Below are 22,671 nucleotides of genomic sequence, written 5' to 3'. Positions count from 1 at the left end.
TGTCCGATATGCACACTGGGGCACATGTATACTATGTACTTGCACAAAGGACTGAGCATCTGGGGCATGATCCACGAAAGGTGGACAGAAAGCCGAGGGAATCAAAGGAAGTTTTTGTAATTTATCTTTTATTATTCTGTTTTGAACATTGTTACTGAATATTGTATTACTATACTCATTGGTATATCCCTTCTATTGCCTCCCCTTCTCCTGCTTCCCTTCCTAAGTGGTGTATTCATTCTCTTAAGAATTGATGTAAGGCGAGTTCTACAATAGTGCGAAGAGTGAAGCGATAGGAGATTGTTCAATAAACCATTCTACTTACTTCTTACATCGGATTTTTGTCTTTTTTAACACTTACAACGAGGATCTGTGAAGGGGACACTGTCCCTCTCCGTTCCTCGCAGAACACTTCACCTCAAGATATATGTACTCGCCTGGCTGTGACCCCATGATCCTTTGATCTATTGCCTGAAAGCCTTCGTGGTGACTTTCATTCCAGATTTTTGGGCTATCTTTCATTTCGTACAGTGATCTTTTCCCACTTACTTCATGATGCGATTTGGGTTCCCATGCAGCTACCCATAGATTTGGGCTTTTTCCCAGCTTTCCTAAAGCCAGTAATCCTGGGAATACGTGCCCAATGAGGCGTGACGAGGAGAAATATCTCTTTCTCCTTGTTATTTCCTCAATCTATGTGCATTCTGCAGCACAAATAGAAAGAGGAAAATGCCTCTATGGATTGTTTTTGTACAGAAAGGTGTCCCTTCTTGCACAAAAACAATTTTGCCTGAAACCCAGGGACCATTGCACTGTGGTGCAAGGATGCCTACATTGACACTAAGCAGCACATACTGCGCCAGCGCAAGGAGAGAGCAGTAATGCTCCCGAGCTTTTTAAATATGGAGCATTTCTGGTCTTCCCTTAATGCAACTGAGCGCACCAACGTTGCTTGCTGCCTGCTTTTGCGTGAAAAGTTAGTAAATATGCCCCTGTGTCTTTTTCATTCTCGTAACTTCTTTTGTCATTGCAGATGTTTCCCATCATCAGCCATTACGGAGATATTCTGATGAAAAATGCACACAAGAAAATGGAATCAAATGAGCCTGTGAATATGAAGGAGTGAGTAGAGAACCTTTACTGTGTGTGATTTAGCATTGCGTGTGTTTAGATGACATTTACTCTCTGTGCGTATGTTCCTATTCGTATGTGTCGGTTTATTTATGTTTTTTACAATATTGCCTTTCCAGTATCTTTGGAGCCTTCAGTGTGGATGTGATCTCAAGCACCTCCTTCAGTGTAAACATTGACTCCCAAAACAATCCTAACGACCCTATAGTGACACACATCAAGAAGCTTCTTAAAGTTGGATTCTTCGGCCCGTTCATCCTCATCATAGGTTTGTTATCCTCAGTGTCGCTGCTCATGCTTGTTTAACTTGCACACTGTTCCAAAATCCAGTTTTCTGTGTTTTTATGAGCGCCTACTTTTTGGGTACCTTTGTCCATTTTCTTTGTTTGTTTCTTTCTTTGTGAGTGACACAAATAGTAAAATCCAGTTCCTCATTGATATAAAGTTGCGGGTCTCTATTATGGGATCATCACTGATTTTAATGCATTTAGAATTCCCTTTCATATTTGCTGCTTCTTAGTACAATTTTCTTAATTGAAATGTTAAAGCAAGTTTAACAAACCATTTCAAAACAAAGTCCTACCTATAATCAGCATTTTCTATTTTTTCTTTAAATTAAACCCAACATAGCTGATGGTAAGGGAGGAAATCGCATTTATGGTCCTCGTTTTCACAGGGGGTGTGGGTGAAGGAAAGGCTTGCCTGAAAAGAGAAACCAACAGTTGTTCATATTCCACTAATTTAATTTCTCAACTTCAGAACTCAAAAACATTTATGGTAATTCATTTTAAAACCACACATCACGAGGGGGAGGAGCCTAGCGCCTGACCAAGATGGCCGCGTGAGCTTTGAGCTCCCGAGACCCTCGTGCCCTCCGTCGACTATCCTGTCTCTAATCCTGTCTGTATGCATGGCATCGTGCAGATGACTTGTCAGGGAGGCGAATGATGCTACCCGAGCTCGGATCGCCCACCGGGAACCGGAGTTATGAATGGCGGAAGATTGAGGCCTATCTCCGAGGGATGCCAGGGGCTGGAGTTGGCAGGATGCCCGACCTCTAATTGAACAACAGCGGCCAGGCGAGGTGTGAACTACCGGACGGAGGTCCCCATCCTTTCACTTTCACTTTCTCGCCCCTTGCTTGCCCTGCCCGGGGAGCGCTCTCGGCTGCTTTATTATCCTTTGGACGCTCTGCAAGCTACCCTGGCGGCCCATCGCAGGACTGAGCACTCCTGATTCCTTTCGCTGAGAGAGGGCCGTCCTGTTTGAACTGACCTGCTTGAGCCAACCATGTCGGGCAAAGCAGAGGTGGATCGGCTGAAGCCTAAGGCCACCAGGCGGGGAGCCTATACTCAAGCCAACAATATGGACCGATATGCCCACCAGAAGGGGTCACCGGGTGGACCGAGCCAGTCGCCGGATACACAGAAGACTGCCTTACCCTTGGCCCCGGAGCTCTCGCGGCAGGATGTCATGGGCGCGCTCGAAGGGCTGCAGACTTCGATTGGGAGACAGTTTGATGCCCTGGCGCACAAAGTGGATACCATCTTGGTGGACGTCAATCTGATCCGAGCGGATTTGGGCAAAACAAACGAACGAGTTAAAACCCTGGACCTCAAGACCACGGGCCTCGCTGATGATGTCTCGGAACTACAGACCGAGGTCCGTAAGTTGCGGACCGAGAGCGATCTCGCCGCCCGACGGCTGGAGGATTTTGAGAGCCGGGCCAGGCGCAACAACGTGCGCGTTATCGGGGTCCCGGAGTCCTCGGACGAGACTTCTGTAGACCTGCTCGTGGAGGACTTGGTGCTTAACCATCTGCAGCCTAAGGGTCTTGGAAAGTTTTTTGCAGTTGAGAGGGCCCATAGAGTGCCGGGTGGGAGGCCCAAGGTGGGAGCCACACCGAGGCCGATTGTCGCCCGGCTCTTTCATTTTCGAGATCGGGACGCTATCCTTCAAGCATCGAGGGTGACGGGCCCGGTCCCCTTTCAGAATGCGTCGGTGAATTTCTATCCTGACTTCACCCAGCAGGTGCAGAGGCAGAGGCAGGGCTTCCTGGGGGTGAAGAGGCGGCTTCGGGAGAGGGAACTGAAGTATGGCATGCTCTTCCCTGCCAGACTACGTGTGGTGTACGAAGACCGAACATTCTTCTTTGAGTCGCCTGTCATGGCCGATGAATGGCTGGACGCTCTGCCCCGACGACGGACGGGAGATGACACTGCCGCAGATGGGGACAGTGACCGGGATGGACAAGGTTGATGTCTTCGGAGCCGGACTGACTCGATTTGTCTCCAGCTAATGACTTGAACAGAGTGCAGTAAATACGGAGGGTTGTGGGAGGATGATGGGAGCTCTTTCCTCCCTTAGGGTACTTTTTGTAGATTTTGGGTTTGGTAGGGCGACAGGCACACTGCAAGTTGGGGGGGCTTTGTAAGCTGCAGCAGGGGTGCAGGGTGGGGGGGATAGTTGGGATTTTGGGTTTGTTGTTGGGGGGTTCGTTTTTGCAAGGCGTGGTGATTGTCTTCAGGACTGTTCCATGGTGGCTCTTCGGGTGTGGGGTGGGCCTCTTCACGTTTGGGGATGGGGGGTAGGGGTTTAAGTGTTATTAGCTGGAATGTTAATGGCTTGGGGGATCGCATTAAGCGCGGGATTGTTTTGCAATTCTTGAAACGGTCATTGCCGGATGTCGCCCTACTGCAGGAGACACACCTTATAGGTAACACGTGCTATGCTCTCAATAGGAAGGGTTATAAATTCATAGCTCATTCGGGATTCTCCTCTGGGTCCAGGGGGGTGGGCATCCTAATCAGAGCCTCGCTACCATTTGAGGTGGACTTCACCATTGTTGACGATAGGGGGAGGTTTGTGGCGGTGGCGGGGAGGTGGGAAGGAAGAACTTTGGTTTTAGTTTCGGTTTATGTCCCTCCGGCCCTGCAGGCCTCCACGTTTACAGATCTGGGTAGGGCCTTGCTGGATCTCCCGGGGGGTATGCTTGTTGTGGGGGGTGATTTCAATGCTGTCGGCTCTGGGCTGCTGGACAGATACCCGCCCAGAGACACAGGGGGGGCTCAGAAGTGGCTTCCAGACTTTCTAGACACACTCGGCCTGATAGACTGCTGGAGACTCCGGCACCCCACACAGAGCCAATACACCTTCCACTCCGGGGCGCATGGTAGCCTCTCTAGGATTGATTACCTGCTCACTCTGGCTGCACACGCCTCATTGGTGTCCGAGGCCAGGCACATGGCGCGTGGTATATCGGACCATTCGCCAGTGTGGGTCAGGCTGGATGTCGGCCGTGAGGGAGGGGGAAGGGTGGCTCCTATTAACCCTTGGTACTTTCGAGACCCCAAGATGCGCAGCGCACTGGTGAAGACAGTGGATAATTTTTTCAAGGACAATCAGGGATCCGTGGACTCGGCAGTGTCGCTGTGGGAAGCATTTAAGACCGTGCTGCGAGGGGAGGCCCTCTCCCTTGTAGTGGCGGCCAAGCGTCGGAGAGATGGCGAGGTTATGCAGGTTGAGGAGGAGATCGTGGCTTTGGAGGGAGCGCTAGAGGAGGAGGTCACAGAGGCCTCACTGCATGAGCTGATCTTGAAGCAAGCCGAGTATAAGGACCTGGTGACGAATGCCGCTAAGACCCTCAGTAGGGAACAGCAGGGCCGCCTGTATGATGTTGGTGACAAGGCCGGGAAACTCCTAGCTTGGCTGGACAAAAAAGAACGGGTTAATAGAGTAGTGCCGGAGGTGACGGGAGAGGGGGGAGAGGTGATTGTGGAACCTGAGAGGATTGTACAGTGTTTCTCGGACTATTTCAGTATGGTTTATGCCTCAGTGTCGGATAGGCCGCCCGAGGACTCGCGTGATCTCTTGCGTGATATCGCTTTGCCCTGCCTCTCTGACGTAGATAGGGATGATCTTGATGGTGACATAACGGTCGATGAGGTGGCGGGAGCTATCCGCGCGCTGAACTCTGGCAAGGCCTCGGGCCCGAACGGCTTGCCGGTTGACCTGTATAAGCTGTTTCCGGATAGGGTCGCCCCTCACCTGCGCGCCATGTTCATGGAGGCGCGGGCGGGTGGGGCCCTCCCGTTGGATCAGCGACTGGCGACAATTGTTGTTATACACAAAGATGGTAAACCCCGAGATAAGTGTGCCTCATATAGGCCTATCTCACTCCTTAACGCCGAGCCGAAGATTCTGGCTAAAATCCTGGCGGCCCGATTGGTCAGGGTACTCGGAGACCTGATCCACCCGGATCAATCCGGTTTTATTCCGCATCGTAACACTGCGTTAAACCTTCGGCGCCTTCATGGTGTAATCGCCAGGGCGGGCACGCTGTGTGAACCAGCTATTGTGGCGTCTCTCGATGCCACGATGGCCTTTGATACGGTGGAATGGGCATATTTGTGGGCGGTGCTGGCCAAGTTCGGCTTTGGCCATGGTTTTGTGAGCTGGGTGAGGTTGCTGTACGAGGGCCCCCTTGCGAGTGTGGTGGTAAATGGCCGGGCATCGACTCCGTTTCAGCTTGGGAGGGGCACTCGGCAAGGCTGCCCCCTGTCGCCACTGTTGTTCGCCCTCGCCCTTGAGCCGCTGGCAGCGTGGATACGCTGGCACCCGGATATACGGGGACTTAGATGGTCGCCCGAGCACGAGGACCAAATTTCGCTATATGCTGATGACATCCTGTTGTATCTTGCCTCGCCCAAGAACTCACTTATAGTGGTCTGTGACGTGCTTACATCTTTCGGTAGGAACTCGGGTCTCGTCATCAACTGGAGTAAATCGTATTTATATGTTCTGAGTGGCGAGGTTCCACCGATCCCGCGAACTTGTTTGATCCAGATCGCTCAGCAGGGCTTCGTGTATCTGGGGATCTTTATCTCCACGGACTCCGCTTTGCGGTATGAGAGGAACCTGCTCCCCCCCCCTAGCGCGCCTGCGGCGGGATGTAGAGGGCTGGCGGAGGCTGCCGCTCTCCCTCGTTGGGCGCGCTGCCTTGTTCAAAATGATGTCTCTTCCCCGGTTCCTCTACGCATTGCAGAATACTCTAGACTGGGTACCGGCCAATTACTTTCGGGAGGTCGAAAGCCTCCAACGAACGTTGTTGTGGGATGGGCGGCCGCGAATAGCGATTGCTAAGTTGACGCTTCCATGGTATGATGGGGGTATTGCGCTTCCAGACATCCGACGCTACTATTGGGCCACCCAGTTGAGCGCGATTAATCATGGTCTCTATGGCCCTGCCCTCAGCCCTGGGTATGCCATGGACAGGTGGTTGCTGCGCGGTGGTAACTATCACAGGGCGTTGTACTCGCGGTCCCTGGACTCGTCCCTCACGGGGCCCACTGGGGTGGCGGTGCGTGTGTGGAAGATGGCAACTGACTCGCTGGGCTGGAAGGATAGGCTCACCCTTGCTACCCCGCTGTTTGAATCCGAAAAATTGGGTAGGCTTTGGCATACAAAAGGTTTCGATAAGTGGGACTTGATCGGCATCTCCAGGGTCGGAGATGTGCTGATTAAGGGGAGGGTGAAGTCCTTTGAAGAGTTGCAGAAGGAGTATGAGTTGGGGACATCCGAGTTTTTCCGCTATGTTCAGGTGCGGCATGCCCTTCGGTCAGTCCTCGTAGAGGGTGAGAAGGTGCCTGAGTCCTCTCCTTTGGAGGACCGGATCCTTGATGGCCATATGCCTGAGAGTACGATCTCGCTTATCTACAAGAAATTGATAAATGTTCGGGCGGATATGCTTCTGGGGCTGCGGGACCAGTGGACTAGGGATGGACTCGAGTTGGATGATGAGGATTGGCAGTCTGCTGTTTCCTCTCCCAAGGAGGTTGCGATCCCGTCGCGTCTGCGGCTGGTGCAGCTCAAAATACTGCATCGAGTGTATGTGACGGGGCCAAGGCTGGTTCATATGGGATTCTCTGAGGAAGGCCTATGTAGGAGGGGATGTGGTATGGTGGGTACTTTCCTGCATATCATTTGGGAATGTGGTGTCATCTCGGAATTCTGGAGGAGAGTCCATGCAGTGATGGGGGAGGTGACGGGTATTGCTATGCAGCCAGAAGCGCGGTGCTGTCTCCTGAATGTCTGGGGGCCCACTGATCACGATGAGGCACAGACCCAGTGGGTGACTCTGGGTAACATGGTCGCTAAGAGAGATATTGCGCGATTGTGGGGCTCCGTGGGGCCCCCCACATTGACCGCGTGGAAAGAAAATATGGACTGGAGTATGCTCAGGGAAAAGACAGTGTATTGCGCTAGAGGCCGCCCTCGGAAGTGGCACGCCATCTGGGGGCGGTGGAATCAATACAGGGGAGGAATATGTCTTGCCCCTGATTTGGATCCCCCCGAGGAACAGCTTTCCTCTTGACATTCTTTCCAGCTCAGTCTATAAGATGTGATGGATAATTGACTTCTTGGGCCTCTGCTGTCCCCCTTCTTCCTCTTAGCACAGTACTGTGACTGTTAGATGATTGGGGTCCGGCCTCCCCTGGGGGGCTATCACCATGGGCATTCAGTGTTTTCGCCTTGCTGGGGTTTGTTGTGTGTTTGTGTTTATTTAAAAATGGAATCTTTTCACTGCTCCTTTAATGCAATGTGGACGTTTCTCTGTCCTTCTCTACCGAAGCTGCCGAACCCCCGGGTTGTCGGCTGAATAGCTGTGTCCAGAATCTTGAAGAAATAAAGGTTTTAAAAAAAAAAAAAAAAAAACACACATCACAAAATCAATTGTTGCTTTGTTTTCTGTTTGTCTAGTCTACATCAAACGTTTGTGTTTTTTTTTTTTTTTATTGAAAGTTTTTCTGGTGTACACAATAATCCAATCAATCGATACAAGTAACCAATAATAGAATATATACACATTCTTCTACAACCAAACAGAATGAGAAAATTACATAATACAAGATCAGAGAATAACCCCTGCATAAATCATCAGTTTGATCTTCTCCAACTATCGAGAGGAGCCCACATATTTCTGCCCATATCCCTTATCCTTTCCCCTTTTTGGTCGTATAGGCAAGACTCAATATTATGTATCGCAAGGAGCCTTGCAATCCACATTTGAAAGGTGGGTGGCGAAGGATCTTTCCATCCTGTTGAAATAAGGATGCGCAACACAGCAGCCGAAACAAATACCAATGCTTCAGCAGAGTTAGACAATTCAGCTTTGCTATCTACACCTACCACCACCTGTGTAGAGGATAAAACAATTCTGCATTTTAACAATCCAGCCAGAAAAACTGAAATTTCTCTAAGTATCAATGATAACTTGTTGCACTCAAAAAACATGTGTAATAAATCTGCAGGGCCAGTCTGACACCTAGGACACTTATCATTCTCCACCAATCCCCACGAAAACAATTTAGCTGGAGTAAAGTACAAATTAAACAATGTTTTAAAATGCTGTGCCCTTAAATTAGATGAACGTAGCAATTTTTTGTTTAATATAAGAGCTAGATCAAGATCCACATCCGGATCGTCTAACTTAATGGATAATGCATGTTCGGTTTTTTCCATATCATCCTGTATACCTACCATAAAATGATTATAGATATGTTTAATTTTATTTCCCCCATTCCCTAAGTAGTCCAATAACGGACAGCGTGTTATTGCCGTGATTCTCGGTCTAATTGCCCTTAACGACTGAAATAGCTGACTATAGAGAAGCCAGTGAGTTGGTGGTACCCCGTATTTGAGCTGAATTACCTCAAACCCAATAACCGCTCCACTTTCCCACACATCCCCGATGGTCCAGATTCCCTGCTCTTTCCAAAATTGACGGTGCATACCTGTATCCAGATATGGAAGCAGATTAGAATTCCATAAAGACAGATATGTATTAATTTTGGGAATCTCTAACAGCTTTTGAATAGCTTTCCACATCCCCCATACCCCGCTCACAATCTTGAGCCTAACCTTTGTATAATATCTGCGGTCGACTTCCCTCAAAAGTAGCCCTGCAGCCTTCTTCCCCAATAGAAGCTCGAATATAGTTGGGGGGTCCTGACTGTCTCCCTGAATCCCTGGTAAATTATCATTTAATTGATATAAGATTGACATTTGGGCTAACTGGGAAGAGTAATGGTATAGTCGAAGGTTTGGGAGGGCCATTCCACCTCTATCGTACGGGAGTGACATGAGCATCATAGATCGTCTTGTTTTCCCATATTGCCATATAAACCTATTGAAGACTGATTCCAGCTTCTTCAATAATATTTCCTCCAACAGGAGGGGGATAGCACAAAACAGATAAAGAATCTTGGGAAACATTGCCATTTTGAGAACGTTCACCCTCCCAACCAAGGATAGGTGTAAAACGTCTAGTCTTTTTAACTCCGCTTCTATTGAGCCTATAAGCGGACAATAATTTTCTGTATTGATCTTGTCTACTGCTGCGTTAATCCTCACCCCTAGATAAACTGCAGAATCAACATATCTATCATCTGTCTTAATGATATTCTTAGTGCCAATGATCTGAGTCTTCCCCTCATTTAGCAGGTACCCGGATCTTCTACCAAATTCTTTTGCCAACTCTACGAGTGCCGTCATCGCCTGCTGTGGATGGGTCGTAAGAATCGCCAGATCATCGGCGTAGGCCAGCAACTTATTACTATACCCATTGACAATCACTGGGCTAATCGATGGGCAATTCAAGATTCTGTGGATCAAGATCTATATATAGCGCAAAGAGTATCGGGGAGCAGGGACAGCCCTGACGAGTGCCTCTCCTAATCATAATTTTCTCGGAACTCTCGCCCATTACTGATACCCTGGCTACCGGGTCTTTATACATGGCTCTAATAGCGTTAACTGCTTTTGAACCAAATCCCCTGTCTTCGAGAATACCCCAAAGATAATCCCAGGTTACACGGTCAAAAGCCTTCTCTGCGTCGAGGAGGATCATGGCCATCTCGCCCCCCCTGGCAGCATGAGTGTCAAACAGAGCGATTGCTCTCCGTATGTGGTCTGTAGTGCCCCGCCCAGGCACAAACCCATGCTGCCAGGGGGATACAAGACCGCCGATAACCCCCCCAACCTTTTGGCCCAAATTTTAGAATACAGTTTAGTGTCTGCATTAATAAGTGATATAGGCCTATACGAACCTGGGTTTTCTTTAGGTTTGCCTTTTTTGTGAAAGATGATTACATTTGTCTCTTTCCACGAATCAGGGATAATGCCTGTACACAGAATACCGTTAAACAAATCCAACAAAATAGGAACAATCTCAGATTCGATGCTCTTATAGACTTCTAAGGGAATTCCATCGGGGACTGCAGCCTTCCCGGCAGCAAGCTCATGCAAGGCATCCTTAATTTCACTTTCAGTGATATCTCTATCCAGTTTTTCTCTGAGTGGTCCATCAAGAACTCGTCCTCCATTATCGAACTCCCATCTTTGATGATCTTGCTGATCGATATGGAAATTCTCACAATCGTACAATTTTTGATAAAAATTTTTAAAGACTCTAAGGATGTCTTGTGACTCTGAATAATTTTTACCGTCCTCTTGAATATTTGTAATAACGTTCCTCGTTCTATCCTGTCTTATACGTAGGGCAAGAATCCTACCTGCTTGCTCACCTGTCTCATAACGCTTGGCCTTAGAAGCCTGATACTCGCCTACCTCCTTCTGTGTAACTAATCTCTGTATATTAGCTTTAATAATAGCCAAACTTTTTAGACTTTCAGAACCATCTATTCCATTGCCGATATCCCTAACATGGAGCTCCTCTGCCTTAACTAAATCCATCATTAAGCTATCCAGCTCCAGCTTATCTGCTTTCTTTAAATTCACTGAGCAGCTAATTGATTCCCCTCTAAAAGCAGCCTTAAAAGTTTCCCACACAACATTCCTTGAGGTACTATATCGATTGGCATCGAAGAACTCCTTGGTCCATTTTAGAATATATTCTATAAATCTATAATCAGATAATAATCTTCTTTCGAAGGTCCAATTGGTGCGGGTTCGCCCTACCATATCTACACTACAAGATAGGATTAGAGGATTGTGATCGGATATTGTTCTGGGGAGCTTCTTAATACAAACCTTACTCAGTTCTGACGATGAAATAAAAAAATAATCAAGTCTAATGTACTTTTGAAACGGGTATGAGAAATAAGTGTAGCCCGGGTTCTGTGATTTCCTGATTCCCCAAACATCCTCCAGCCCATGGGATCTAATAAGAGAGGAAAGAGCCCGAAAGACCCTTGGCTTCCGCCCAGAATATTTCTGTGAATTATGCCCATCAATGGAGATGTTTAGGTCGCCACATACTATCAATGGGGTTGGCCAGTCCGCTAATTCTTCCTCCAGCAAATCAAATATGTCAGGGTCATCACAGTTTGAACCATATATTGAACAGATTGTGTAGCCAAAATTCATTTCTGCGATCACCCACCTACCCATTCTGTCGCATTTAACCCTCTTCGCCCCCCCCAAAGAAGTTCTACCCAGGATTGCGACCCCCCTTACGATGGAGGTTTGTGTGGTACAGGCTATAATATCAAACCCTTTCATACAGAGTAGATTGCGGCTGGCCCAAGGTAAATGAGTCTCTTGTATACAGATTATATCTAACCTGTTAAATGTAGCAAAATGAGACAAATTTTGACGCTTTTTCCAATTGTTCAGCCCGTTAACATTGACAGTACAAATATTAATATTAACCATTCTCATAATTCCAAGCCTTCTTTACCACAAAGCACCCAACTGAATTCAGCAAAAATTTGTGCGGCGACCCAAAGAAAAAGAAACAAGAGCCCCAGCACATATGACCTTCACTACATCTACATCGACATCTTTCAGTTTGACCTACCTCCCTACCACACCAGATAAACTCTCTTTTAGTTTTTTCCCCCCACACCCCCAACCCCGACCCCCACCCACCAACCCTCTCCCACCTCCAGACCCCCCCCCACACCCCCCTGCACCCCCATACCTTCCCCACAATTGAGGCGCTCAGTACTTGTCTGAGCATGTGATGCGAGCATGGTCGCAAGAGAGAGAAAATTAAGCCAAATAAAACTCAGCAACCCGTCAAATCATTAAAGCCTTCAAATTATGAAAGAAGAGAGGGAGAAAGAAACAAACCAAGACCTGTGCTTATCAGCAAAGCCTGACGAATACAATGATCAAGTTATTTTCCTTAATTCAGTACTCCCAATTAGCCCAGTTAGCCCAAGGCATCGAGGAACTCCTTTGCCTTGATCTCAGAGGAGAAATAATTAATCTTCCCTTCATTAATAACTTTCAACTGGGCTGGATTAATCAGATAGGCTTGCAAATGTTTGTCCTGGAAAGGTTTGATGAGCTGCCGCAGTCTCCATCTCCTTTCTACCGTGACATGACAATAGTCTGGGCGAACGAAGAAGGTCACCCCTTCACTAGACCTCCTCATATCCGGCCTCGCCATCTCAGCAATAAGTTGCCTTAGAACAAAGTTGCCGAAAAAGATCAGGATAGCTCTAGGCTTGTCACCCTCTTTCGCATTTCTGCGCATTCTGAACGGGGTTCGATGAACCCTCTGAATTTCAGAGGGCCAATTCCAGCTGGATAGCTCAGGAAAGGCATGACCAAACAATTTAATAACATAAGCTCTAATATCTAGGCCTTCGGACCCCTCGGGGATCCCCAAGACCCTGAGATTGTTCCGCCTCAATCTGTTCTCCATGTCCTCGAGTTTCCACTGTATGTCTGAAAGCTGTGAGTTATGAGCATCAGCTTTGGCCACTGCCTCGGTGGCCTGAGCCTCTGTGGCTACAATCCTTTCCTCCAGATTGGAGACCCTATCGCCAAATGTTGTGCATGCCTTAGATAACTTCCTCACGGCCCCCTGCATTTTTCTCATAGCTGCTTGTGATTTCTTACTATCCTGGCGGGTCTTCTCGCGGTGAGCTATAATTTCTTGATGAATTATTTCCAATAATGACGCCTGAGATGTCTCTGGGGTGAAATTCCCCTGCAGTGGCCTGTCCGACGAGTCTTCCCATCTAAGCTCCTGATTAACCTGGCTCTTGGAACTTTTAGAACCAGCAGTGGGCCTCACTGCGGTAGTAGGCAGCTCAGATTCTTGATCACTTCCTGTGCCCCGAGTACTACCCTCTAGTAAGGAACTTTGATCTTCTTCCTCGTCTGACCATTCAGCATCTTCGGATACCGAAAAGAAGCATTCGCTTGGAACCTTTTCAACTGGCCCCTGCCCCAACCTCTCAACTTCTAGGGTGGCCTCCCTAGAAACAGGCTCGAGGGCTTCAGAGTCTGCATGTTTGTCGTGTTTCTCCCCCTGTTGTTCGTCGCTAAGTTCTGTGGGGCCAATGCTACTGATGGTTTGAAGACCAGCATTAATGACACCATCCGCTTTTGTGGAAGCCAATACTTCTTCCACCTCCGAGATATTAATAATATTGGGGGAGCCCGCAGGTACACAGCTCAAGGCACCGCACACCGGCCCTCCTTCAGCTAGAGGGTTGTCAAAGGCTTGTGACTTGTCCGCTCCTGCTCCTCCTACACTCACTTTAGTGAGAGCTGGCTCCTGTATTTTCCCGGGGGGCACCAACTGTAGACCGCCATTCACCCTCTTCTCCTTACTTAATTTCACAAACATATCAGCTATCATGGTGGAAGAAGCCTGACGAGTCTTACCAATTATCCGCTGTTTTCGGGCAAGGGGAGAGTGAGTTCTGGTAGGGTGAGCTAATCCCTCCTGCCCCGATCCACCTGCCAGCCCTCCTTTCTCTTTCAATGTTGCCGGGCTTGCCTTAGCAGATTTAGGAGGCATAATGACCGGTCTCGTCGTGCGAACCCTTCTCCTAGTCATAGAGGGGTCTCTACCGGGACACAGACGGCGTGGTTCCAAGTCCTGGATCCTGCTCGACTCCTTACCTCCGAAGACCGAACTTGCGCGGAGTTCCGCTCCGCTACACAGCCTCCTCCCCCAAGCTGCAGCTGAACGCCAGCGGCGAGACGTGAGAACCGCAGCAGCGGCTAGCGTCCACAGGAGAGGGGCTCTGGAGCCGGTAGGTACAAGAAGCATTATTCCATTATTCCAGTAAAGATTGTGTCCTGTGCCGTGCTGTGCGATAAGCTGCCAGGTTCCCAAAACCCTTTCGGCTTACGGCTTACGGCTTACAGCTCCCTCTCCAGCTCTATCGGCATCTCTCTCTTGCGATCTGCTGCTCCCAGCCACTTCACGCGGCCGCCATCTTGCCTCCACTATCTGCAAAATCCCTACATCAAACGTTTTTAATGTACATAATTGTTATGGTTTATTACAGCCTCATAGCACTCTGTAGCTTTATGGGCCACACACAAAGGTGAGGGTCTATATAGAGGTAGTGGAACTATTGCGCTAATAGAACATTCCCCTCATGAAGACTGACTGTTCTAATTAAAAATAAAAGCCTCTCTGGAGACACAGGGCCTGATTCACAGAACTAACTTAAGACAAAATCCTAAACTTACTACCAATTTGCATATTATTTGCTACCTAGATAACTGGGGCTAATACGATATCTGATTGTTCTCCCTTTCCAAAATGTAATGTTAGGGTGTCTCATGATATGTGGTTTTATCTTGGGATCCTCTGTTAGTAGGTGCCAGTGTCTATTCAGCAAAGTACATGTTCACAACTTTTTAAATACACTACACCCTGATGTATGGGCTATTTAGCCTACCCTAGGGGGTCACTTATATATATTAAAAAGGGATGTTTTGCCAGTTCAAAATGGCAGTTAAAACTGCACACACAGGCTGCAGTGGCAGGCCTGAGACATGTTTAAACGGCTACTTACGTGCATGGCGCAATCAGTGCTGCAGGCCCACTAGTAGCATTTAATTTACAGGCACTGGGTAGTAGTACCTATTTACCAGGAACTTACAAGTAAATGAAATGCGCCAATTCGGGGTAAGCCAGTTTTCCCATATTTAAAGGCAAGAGCACAAGCTCTTCAGCACTCAGCCGTGGTCCGTGCAGGTAACAGTGGTGGGGCGGTGTAAGGGGGGATTTTGAGGGACGATGCAGAGGGGAAATTGAATAAATAATACATTTTCCCTCGAAATCCCCCCTTATATTGCCCAACTGCTGTTACCCGCACAGAGCGCGGATGGTAGCACTGATTAGCAGTGGTTTAGTGTCCAGAGTTGAGTCCTAAAACACAACAGAAATGCGTTCAGAAAACAGGAGGGCAAAGGCAAAAGGTTTGTGAATGACCCTGCAGAAGGGGCCAAGTACAACAGTGGTCTAATGTGTGCAAAAGGTTCGTGCATACCATGTAAATAATTGCAGATAACACATCTAACCCTCATCAACTCGAATTATCAAACATACATGCAAGGATCATAAAGGAAATGTTCTATAACTCTAAAGATATACATAAAAAGCAATTTAAAACACTAGTGGGAAGTCGAGGTACAAACCAAAAATGGAGGTTTTGGGATAGGCGGGCATAGTGTCTGTAACAACATTTTCAGTTAAAAAAAAAATCCTAACTCCAGGGAGATATGTAGAAGTGAGAACGGGAAAGTAAGTAAAAATATCCCAAAACAATATAAATTGTTTCGATCAAAAATCAATTTCCCTTGAAGTTCAAATATGCCATTTCCCCAAGCCTGATATTTGCTGTCCTGGCTTGAGGGAAGAAATTGCTGCCCATCATGGTCTCTTTCTTCAATTCCCACCATGTAGGACACAAGGGCAATGGCACATAGAAAGTAGGTGCTGACACATCCTGAAGAGGAAGAGACAGCAGAGCAGGTGCGTGGTGGTATGGGATATACATGCACAGACAACAAGGGTGGATTAAGTGTAGACGTGGAGTCAGTCCACAATGACAAGAAGCAGTGTTTTACCACCATTTGAAATAGGTGCCCCTTGACCTTTGTTTGTGTTGGGCTACTGTGAGCAGGCCACTTACCTTCCCAGAAGTGCCAATTGTAAATATCACCATCAGCTGCTGATATTCCTTTAGGTGAGAAGTGCCCGAGGAGGAGTGATGCGAATGGTGGCTGCACAATGGTGGCATTATCCCTAAAAGCCATTGGTTGTTCCTGAAGTAGTGGCTGGAAAATGGGAAATACTTACTATTAAATAGGAGGAGATTGAGGAAGCTTAATTGAGGAGAATGTTAGGGAGATACTTGCAAAAACAAACACCCACCCACAAAATAGTAAGTCGATTCCTATTCACAAACTGCAATTGGAGAATCAACTGCCTCACTGTTCTCTGGGCGTTTAGTGGCATTGAGTTCACTACCCTCTCCAACAATGCCCACTCACAGAGAAGGCATGCTGATGTTCATTTTTGCCTACAGCAGAGCCTGCTCCTCTTCTATCCTTCTCATATGTACTCTTCATCTCATCTTCTGTGGATGTGGTAGTGCCTTTATGCCTTGCAGCCAATGTACTGTGCTGCTGAGATAGTGCCCTGCCTATTTGCTGCCTATTGTAGGAAAATATAGATAAAGACCAAGATGCGAGCGGCTACATTTTGTGAAATAAATAGTTACATATCATGTTAACTATCTATTGAAGACTACAACACTTGAAGATTACATTGCAGAGTTGATCACAGGAGTGGATGCAACTGATGCATTACTGTGGCAGGGGTTAGAGGCTCGAGTAGATGACATGTGCTCCCCTCTAACATGTTCCCTACATCTACTTGTCCATCGGGTCACAATGAAAATTTACATCTCACACACAAGCCCACAAATGTTGAAAGTATGATGACTTATCTTATGCAAGTCATGTGTCACCACCCTATGGAAGACATTGCAGACATGAATGATAGCCTGACAGACGCAACGATATGACAGCAAAAAAGCGTGCCACAAAAATATTGCTTTGTACTAGTCCCGCACCATGAGACATGTCCATCACTCTTTCATTATGTTTAAATCACTTCAACATGATGTGAAATAATGTGTTCTTTCTGTAGCTTCACAAGGTATCATTGCCTGTCAGTGTATATGGAAGAATACACAGTCTGATGCTCACATGTTGTTTTAAAGGCCATTTCATTACATTCACATGAGTACACCCACATACTGGATTGTGTCCAGAGTCGTCTGTGGTAACAGCACATTTTGAAAAATGTGCACTAACATCTTGCAAAACATAATCCAATTGCAACTTACATTCACTTTTTCATCCACAATTCTTACTGGATTAGACACACGAGTGAGCTACCCATGCTTGGCATTTTGTCATGCACATAGCACAATACAGGATAGATACTGACACCATGCTGCTTCTCATTATAATTTAGCAGTTCTTGGACGTCTGGTCTGGTCTATGAAAGGATCCTCTTCTGGTCTTTCTGCGTAGGCAAGTTGTCTTCCAGGGAATGTCCAGGGCATTGTCCCATCTTCCTAGCATGTGCAAACATCCTGGCCCTTCTGAGTGGCAGCATATGCTCCTGTGCGCTTCCTGCCAATGTAATGTCATATCACCAGGCATGCCTTGTGGCTAAGCTTCTTGTCTGGTGCCCCGTGAAGCTGAGAAAGTTTCTGAAGTGCGGCTACAGAAATGTCAGCTTCATAGATATGGAAGGAACAGGCCATGAGTTGGGGACTTGTCTGTTCTCTCCTCAGCCATTTTGGGGAGCACAGGAGACCACAGATCAGCAGAAAGGATGCTGATAACCATTATGTGGGCTTAAGATGCTCAGGAAAGACCGATTTTGCACTTTCATGGTATTCATGCCTGGGATGTGCCAGTTTCGCAAGATTTCACTGTATGTTGCATAGTATTATGTTGCTAAGAATCTGAAAAGAGAAAAACAGGGGACTAAAAGGTGTTGAAAGTACCCAGAAGTCATTCATGGATTAACCGGTTAAGGGAGAGGTGTGGTGCAGCGGACAGAGCGGCTGACTCTGGAGCACAGGGCCCGCAGTTCGATCGCCGGCGGCAGCTCAGCTCAGCATCATGTGACTCTGGACAGTAACTAACTTAATCTCAAAGACGGCCCCCAGCCCCTTGAAACCCTCGAGGGGTGATATGTTCGCACTTTACAAATACAAATTATTTATTATAACTGGTTACTTTAGGTAACATGCCTACGTGTAACTGAACACCATCTGTCACATCCATAAAATACCTTTGGCCCAATTCACACAGGTAAATACACGTGTATATTTATTCTTTTATATATTTACTACTACACCTAGATGCAACTTCTTTGCTATTCACCATTTCTGGGTATAAATTTACTCCTACTTTTAGACTTGTATCTCTCCACCCCCCTGGTAGAGCGTCCTGCAACAGAATTTAGGAGAGTAATGCTACTATTAGTAGCTTTTTATATGTAGGTGAAGATCTCTGCCGCTCTCTATGGGAAAGTGTAGGGAAAAATATTAAAATGCATTAATTCTTAAAAAAAATTACTAATTATTTTAATTTAACATATATAAGTAAAATAATTAAAGAAAATTATTAGTAACTTAGAAATAATGAAAGGTTACAGCACATTAACTCATCAAATGTGTATTCAATAATTCAAATATAATTATTCAATGTAGAAATAATTTTTCTAAAAGAATAATAAAACAAATCCCAACCACAGTAACATTTTTATTTTTATTTAGTTTGTTAGATTGTGTTAAAGCTATGTGAATTTGTTTAAAGTATTGTACATTTTTTAACAAAAGTTTAATTTATTTTAAATATAATTATTATTAAATGTTAAAGTTATGAACATATTTAATACTTTAAAAAAAACTTAACTATAGAAATTTACTGAAAAAAACAAAGGTTACAGGGACGTTATAGTTAGGCTTACATTTCACTAATACAAAACCAGAGAAATTGAATTATTATAGTTTCCTGAGCTAACTATCTTATGCCCCCGCAGTGCACTGCTTATGACCTATTACATCACTCATGACATGGTCAGTGACATCGCTGATGACATGATGACATCACTCATGACATCTTAAATGTCATCACTCATGACATCATCAAATGAGTATAAGTTTTTTCTAAGAGTTTATGAGTGTTAAACATATATACTAACCTACTACAAAAAGTTAGATTAGTATACTAGTTGTACTACTAATGAGTGATACTATTTCTAACATATGTGATCTGAGTAGCTGTGTGCCTGTCTGTATCAGTGTGTGTCTGCGTGGCTGTATGGGTGTGTGAGCGTGTGCATGAGTGACTATGGGTGAGTGGGTGGATTTTGGTCTATCTCTGTGGGTGTGAGTGGTTGTGTGTGTATGTGACTGAGCGTATGAGTGGTTTTGTGGGTGTGTGAGTGACCGTATTGGTGTATAAGTGGGTGTGTGAGTAACTGTGTGAGCGAGTGAGTGGCTGTATGGGTGTGTGATGGGCTGTATGGGTGGGTGAGTGAGTGTGTGAGTGACTGAATGGATGAGGAGTTGGTGTCTGGCTGTATAAGTGAGCGACTGGGATTTTAAGTGGCTGTATGGGTAAGTGAGTAGCTGTGGAGTGGGTATTTGGTTAAGGAAGTTAGTGTGTAGGAGTACCATTGGGTAACAATAAACATCTGTTATTCTGTACCAGGATACCCCTGGGGCAAATTCTGTTTAGAAATGTACATAGTATGTTATGTTGTGTGAGTGGCTGTATTGGAGAGTGAGTGTGTGAATGGCTGTATGGGTGAGTGAGCAGCTGTGGGAGTGTTTGTATGGATGTCTGAATGGGTATGTAAGTGGCTGTGTGGTTGTGTGAGTGATTGTGAGGGGCTGTGTTGAGAGGCTGTATGGTTGAGTGAGTGGGTGTGTGAGTAGTTGTATGGAGGAGTGCGTAGTTGTGTGAGTACTTGTATGGGTCTGTGCAGCCCCCTTCCCCAGGCAGATATCAGCCCCAGGGACCCCATTGCCTGCAGCCCAGCCTTAATTTATATATATTGAAAAAGTGGAGGGGGCTGGCAGCCCCCTCCCCGATCCGATTTCAGCCCCGGGGATCCCATCTCCCGGGGCCCGGTCTTGTAATGCTGTGTGCTCTGGAGCCCACCCACTCACCAGCATTGGGGATGACGAGGGGAGCTTGAATGCCCTGTGGCCCCTGCGGGCTCCCCGCCTCCTGTGGGAGCTGGCATTGCTGCTGCACGGAGGGAGTTGCTGGAAAAGCAGGTCCCTCCATGCAGGAGCTATCGTTTAATCTCTTTCCCTGCCCACATGTCTGCAGGCAGGGACAGAGATGAAACCTCCACTTCCAGCGGGCGGGAGCACTTTGACAGTTCCCTCCGGCTGGAACCAGAGTATTTACTTTTGCCTGATCGGAGCTGTCAAAGCTCCCGCCAAGCAAACTCAAACAGCTATGTCCCAGGGGTGGGCACCCAGTACACAGCAGGAGCCCTGCCATATCATTTTTAATTTGTAGTCCTGGGGAGGTGGTGGTCACCCGGGCATTTTTAAGCCCTTGAAGGGGGCCCTGTGTTCCCCCTCCAAGTTTGCCAGTAGTCTGTTTGCAGATCACAGGTTCCTAGTGGGGAGATAAAAGTTGATTCTGGAGCCCACGAAGCCTGACCCCGTGTGAAGAAGTGCTTTATAAACCAGGACCAGCGCTTTATACAGGATCCCCTTCCTCACTGTGAGCCAGTGAAGTGAGCGAAGATGAGGGGACACGCATTCTCAAAGGCTGGTTGAGCAGAACAAGGGTCCATTACAGCAACGAACCCCCAATGAGTATATGAATTTAACAATTGCTCTAAATGAATATTTGTTCCCTTCTCATTGTTGCACTTGGTGAGTTACAAGACACTTGAGCTTGTTTGTTCTTTCCTTTCTTTTTAGTGGCCTTCCCATTTTTAAAACCAATTCTACGGTTTTTGGACATATCTTTTTTCCCTAAAGACATTATGGAGTTTTTCCTGAATGTAACATCCAGCATCAAGGAAAAGCGTAAAAAGAACAATCACACGGTAAGTGGCAAAACCATGAAGTGTACAATTCAAATAACAGCAAGCATTGTCAAACTCAACATTTGTGACTTTAATGGACTGTTAAAGAATGTTGTTTGCATTTGTTAGCACATTAAGCCAAAATGATTGACTTTGCAGTCTTAGTTGTTATTTGAATTGTATCAGACCAATGATCTTTCTAATTCCAGTTTAGATTTGGGAGAAGGTTGCAAGACGTGGAGCATCGCAAAAGGTATATGGGAAAGTATCCAGAGTTCAGGAGCATTGTGGTGAAAGGACAAAGTGTGTGAGAGATGGCCGTACTCAAAGAGGAACAAGAGTTGAGATAGATATGGAAGGAACAGGCCATGATCACTTTAGTAGATAATTAATGTAATCAAGAAAATAAAATCCTGACTTGATTATAGAGGCTCACATTTTCTCTCATATTTCACAGTAGGATACATTAGAGTTTTCAATCCTACTGTGTAATTTCTTCTAGACTATCGTTGTCTTTTATTGAGATATATTCAGGAACCTATGGCTAGTGTCTTGTATTAAATACTCATATCTTACTTAGATTTATGCATGATGTTGCTGTATTGCCAACACTTGGGAAATGCATTACATATCAAATAGTTCCAGTTTTTAAAACTAGCAACATTATGTACAATCCCTCAGGGGCGGCTCCTCCGTTGGGGCGTTGCCCAACTGCTTATCTCGCAATGCAAGAAGCAGAAACATAAAATGGTAAGACTACAATTTTATTTTTCTGCTTCTCTCACTGCGAGAAAGCAGAAGTGCCTGGTTGTGGGCGGGCGGGTGGGTGGGTCTGCTCGAAAGCAGGGGAGGCGTGGCTAGCCCACTGTTGTGGGCCCTGACTGTTTGGTCAGCTGACCAAAGCAGTCATGCGCACTCTCCCTATTTTCTATGTAAGCTGCATGCAGCCTACATAGAGAAAATGGGCTCCCATTAGGCGCCCGGCTGGGCGCTGTCCACACCAATTACAACACTGACATTGCAGCATTGTGATTGGCGGAGAGGAAGGAGGCTGCCTGTGGGTGGCTGCTTCCTGAGGAGAGCTGCGGCAGCAGTAAAACGCGGGACCCAGGGGAAGGTAAGTTTTATTTTTTTTTAATTAAACCCCTACCACTCCCCCCCCCCCCCCCCCTTACTGGCAACCCCCCACACAATCCACCACACCCGCCCCTCATGCGGACCACGACTGAATACATGCCGCTTGAGTGTATGCCCGATTATGGCACCCCTGTGTGTTTGTGAAGCAGGCAGTTCCGTCCTTCCGATGCCGTAGTACAGAGTAGCTAGAGCGTGTAGGCTTACCTATCGTTTGCCAATATATCCCCTCTAATACTTTGGGTAGGATTTGTATAGTGGGTGTGCTGATGTGTCAGGACTACGTTTCAGCCGATTCGTGCTGAGGGTTACAAACCAGGCTGAGGGCCTTGTTATCACCCAATGACTCTGACCCAGAGCAACAGAAGACCATAGGGAGGTTCGGGGGACGCAGTACTGTGTGAGTGAGGCCGTGCGGGGCAGTGGCTCAGACCATCTTGCCTGAGTATGAGTAACAATGTCTGCCGTACCTAGTTCATGGGGTGAGTTCATTGTTGGAAGTGAGTTGCCAAAAGTGGTCAAGGAGAGTGTCCCAGACT

At 46.8% G+C, this 22,671-nt stretch overlaps 1 protein-coding gene across 1 annotated transcript in view; it reads left to right on the top strand.

Moving 5' to 3' along the window:
• LOC146796553 (cytochrome P450 3A29-like) overlaps positions 1-22,671 on the top strand; it is a 204,348-nt gene that overhangs the window by 81,279 nt on the left and 100,398 nt on the right. Inside the window, exons 6-8 of the mRNA XM_085629188.1 lie at positions 1,034-1,122; positions 1,251-1,399; positions 20,892-21,019. Of these exons, the coding sequence (XP_085485314.1) occupies positions 1,034-1,122; positions 1,251-1,399; positions 20,892-21,019 (366 nt within the window). The remainder of the gene's footprint in view (positions 1-1,033; positions 1,123-1,250; positions 1,400-20,891; positions 21,020-22,671) is intronic.

This window comes from Triturus cristatus, chromosome 10 (assembly GCF_964204655.1).
Source record: "Triturus cristatus chromosome 10, aTriCri1.1, whole genome shotgun sequence".
Classification (NCBI taxonomy): domain Eukaryota; kingdom Metazoa; phylum Chordata; class Amphibia; order Caudata; family Salamandridae; genus Triturus; species Triturus cristatus.
This window is presented reverse-complemented; position numbering and strand designations above follow the sequence as displayed.